Source organism: Fopius arisanus, unplaced genomic scaffold (assembly GCF_000806365.1).
Source record: "Fopius arisanus strain USDA-PBARC FA_bdor unplaced genomic scaffold, ASM80636v1 scaffold00015, whole genome shotgun sequence".
Taxonomy (NCBI): Eukaryota; Metazoa; Arthropoda; class Insecta; order Hymenoptera; family Braconidae; genus Fopius; species Fopius arisanus.
The window spans coordinates 1,105,476-1,108,293 of NW_011887754.1; the positions used below are offsets into that span (position 1 = coordinate 1,105,476).

Here is a 2,818-nt window from a genome sequence, read left to right on the forward strand (position 1 = left end):
TGACAGTTGCAGGCACAAGATATGTAATTTGCTGACATTATTCGTTTTTCATACCAGTCGCACGTGACTAATTCAAAATCTGTCCTTTAGTTAAAAAAAACATGGACTGGAAAATGTCATGGTGGAAAGCAAAGAGGATTGACTAAAGTAGAGGCTCAGTTCTGGGGGTTTGAGTGACTCCACCGGCATCGTAGTACTGCACCCTCCCAGGGGGAGGGCGCCACACGCAATGGGGGTGTCTACCCGTCAGCTGATTCAGTAACTGCCTCAGTAGAAGTCCCGCTGTCAGAGGGACCAGTCGACAGGGTGAATGTTATTGTTACGAAATTGGTATTCACCGAAATTTGAAAATTTTATGGAGTCACTCAAATTTTTTTCCCCCATGTGACCTTTAACCTAGTCCAATTAAAATTTAAGTGACTCCATAAAATTTTCAAATTCCAATGAATATCAATTTCGTAACGCAGAAAATGACATTCACCACGTCAACTGGTCGGAATTTTTTTGAAAATTTTTTTGGAAATACTTCTTGAACATTAAAAAAATAGCAATTATCTCTTTTTGTTTCAGAAATTGATGTGTGATAAGCTATTTGGAATCGACGGAGTCTGCTGGTCTCCAAATGGTGAATTATTAGCCATTTGGTGTTCAACTATTGAGAACTCTAGATTACTGGTTTACTCGAGCGTGACAGATTCCCATATTGGAGCATTCAGTGGCGGAGACCGGGAGAAAAATGGACCGACGAATGGAATTACGAAATCCTTACAGGAAAAAAATATAAAGGGTATAGATAAAGTGGTCTGGAGCCCTGAAGGACAGTTACTAGCTATCGTTGGATATAATGAGATGGTAATTTCACAAAGAGTCGGATTAAGATGAATTCTAAATTAAAAGCTATAAAGAATGGCTTTTAATGAATTTTATTAAAATCCTGCATCAATATGTAATCTATTTTAATAATTGTAATCCTTTTTATACCGTAACTCACAGATTGTAGTCGTAAATTATGTCACCTGGACGGCAATTGTATCATTATATTGTGATCCGGTCATACGAGAGGGAAATTATCTTGGAAAAGTCTTTAAAGAAATTGAGGTGAAGAGGAGAGACTGGGCGGCTCACATTGATTCTCTCTCACTCCCAGACCACCATATTAAACATAAAAGTATGTGAAAAGTCTGGAAAAATTTTTTAATCCACTCAATTATGATACGATCATTTTCCCTCAGTGCAGGAAATTAATGAAAGACCTATCAACATCGAAATTGATATCAAACCGATAAATTGGAACGTGACAATCGCTGCAATTGATACTATTGAGTTCAGTCCTTGTGGGAGATTTTTAGCCATTAGACATCAACTGTATCCAGCTACGGTATGGATCTGGGATCTCATGGATGACTGTGTTGATTATCTGTTATTAAAAAATTCAGTTTCTGGTGAGCGCTGAATTTCGATAAATTAAAAAAATTTCACCCATTGAGGTTTCATCATCACAATTTCGTTTATGCTTTAGGAATTTCCTGGGAACCGATCAAAACTCGACTTCTGGTTTCTTCCGAATCCTCTCTGATTTTTGAATGGAGGCCAAGGAAACCAGCCACGTCCTTCGAGTCTCCAAAAGCCATGAAAGTATTGAATTTCAAATGGAATCCTCAAGGCGAAATCGTCGCTCTACAAGGATACAACAAAACCTCCGTAATTCGCATCGGTGATTAATATTTATTATAATTTATCCTGTAAACGTGACTATTTGATGAGATAATTGCATTATTACAACTACTTCACATTTCACTCAACGCGGATTCATAAAGTTCACAATAAATCACTGATATCCGTTCGGATGTCAATATAAAATCTCTAATAATGTGTTTCATGTCCTCTTTTTTACCCGAGTTTAGAGAGATTCCTATCCTCTCACAATTCATATCGATATTCTTACAATTGGGGTTCAGTCACTGCTCTGATCCACCACGTGCAAGTCATCTCCCTCACTTTTGAACCTCTTCCCCTCCCTCTCAAGCCCCACTGAATTTTTCTTCGACTTGTCTTCCTCTTCGAAATTCTTTCCGTCCTTTTTACACTCCTCGTCAGCCTCTGCCTCATGAACTTGCATATGACTCACCAAAGTACTCTTCATCTTGAAATTTTTCTTACAAACAAAACACCCATACGGTCTATCTCCAGCATGTCCAATCATATGTTTCTTCAACCCTTGTTTATCCTTAAACCTCTTCTCACAGATTCTGCAAACATGTTTTTTATCCCCGGTATGCATCACCAAGTGTGCATTTAGCCTTGCCTTCTCTCTGAAAGCCATATCACAGAAATCACAGGCAAACGGTTTTTCTCCGGTATGCACCAGTACGTGTCGATTGAGATCAGACTTCCTGGTGAATATTTTTTCACAGATCTTGCAATCGTACTGCCCTCCAGTGTGAGACAGCATGTGACTTGTCAAGTCCGATTTTCTCGCCAGAAATTTATGACATATGCGACATTCGAAGGGTTTCTCACCTGTATGTACTACCATATGTGAATTTAATTTAGTTTTCTCTCTGAATGTCATAAGACATTCTTTACATTCGTAAGGACGTTCTCCCGTGTGTACCATAGTGTGTCTGATCAGTTCTGAATTTCTCTTATATGTTTTCTCACAGATTCTACACGCAAAAGGTCTCTCCTCACTGTGCGTCATTATATGGTTTTTCAGTGGTGTCCTTTGGGCAAAAGACAGGGGACACAATGCACAGCGGAATGGTTTTAACTTTGCAATTGTTTGTGATTTATTTTGCCTCTTATTTTTTTTCTCTCT

General features: G+C 38.6%; 3 protein-coding genes across 3 annotated transcripts in view; 1 reads left to right on the top strand and 2 right to left on the bottom strand.

Annotated features, from left to right (window-relative positions):
* The window catches only part of Elp2 (elongator complex protein 2), a gene marked incomplete in the record, with an annotated part of 2,688 nt that extends 2,529 nt beyond the window's left edge, over positions 1 to 159 (bottom strand). The window contains 1 exon segment of the mRNA XM_011299795.1: positions 1 to 159. Within this exon segment, the coding sequence (XP_011298097.1) occupies positions 1 to 38 (38 nt within the window).
* The window catches only part of LOC105263536 (WD repeat-containing protein WRAP73), a 5,161-nt gene extending 3,414 nt beyond the window's left edge, over positions 1 to 1,747 (top strand). Inside the window, exons 4-7 of the mRNA XM_011299796.1 lie at positions 571 to 852; positions 994 to 1,168; positions 1,233 to 1,442; positions 1,520 to 1,747. Coding sequence (XP_011298098.1) covers positions 571 to 852; positions 994 to 1,168; positions 1,233 to 1,442; positions 1,520 to 1,722 — 870 coding nt within the window. The 3' untranslated portion in view covers positions 1,723 to 1,747. The remainder of the gene's footprint in view (positions 1 to 570; positions 853 to 993; positions 1,169 to 1,232; positions 1,443 to 1,519) is intronic.
* A 190-nt stretch (positions 1,748 to 1,937) lies between these two features.
* Positions 1,938 to 2,711, bottom strand: LOC105263534 (zinc finger protein 525-like). The gene has a single exon (XM_011299794.1). The coding sequence runs from the start codon at positions 2,699 to 2,701 to the stop codon at positions 1,955 to 1,957; it is 747 nt and encodes a 248-aa protein (XP_011298096.1). The 5' UTR covers positions 2,702 to 2,711; the 3' UTR covers positions 1,938 to 1,954.
* Positions 2,712 to 2,818: the final 107 nt, after the last annotated feature.

Excerpts from the sequence above, each read along its gene's own strand:
- LOC105263534 (XM_011299794.1), bottom strand. The coding sequence starts at position 2,701 with ATGACGCACAGTGAGGAGAGACCTTTTGCGTGTAGAATCTGTGAGAAA.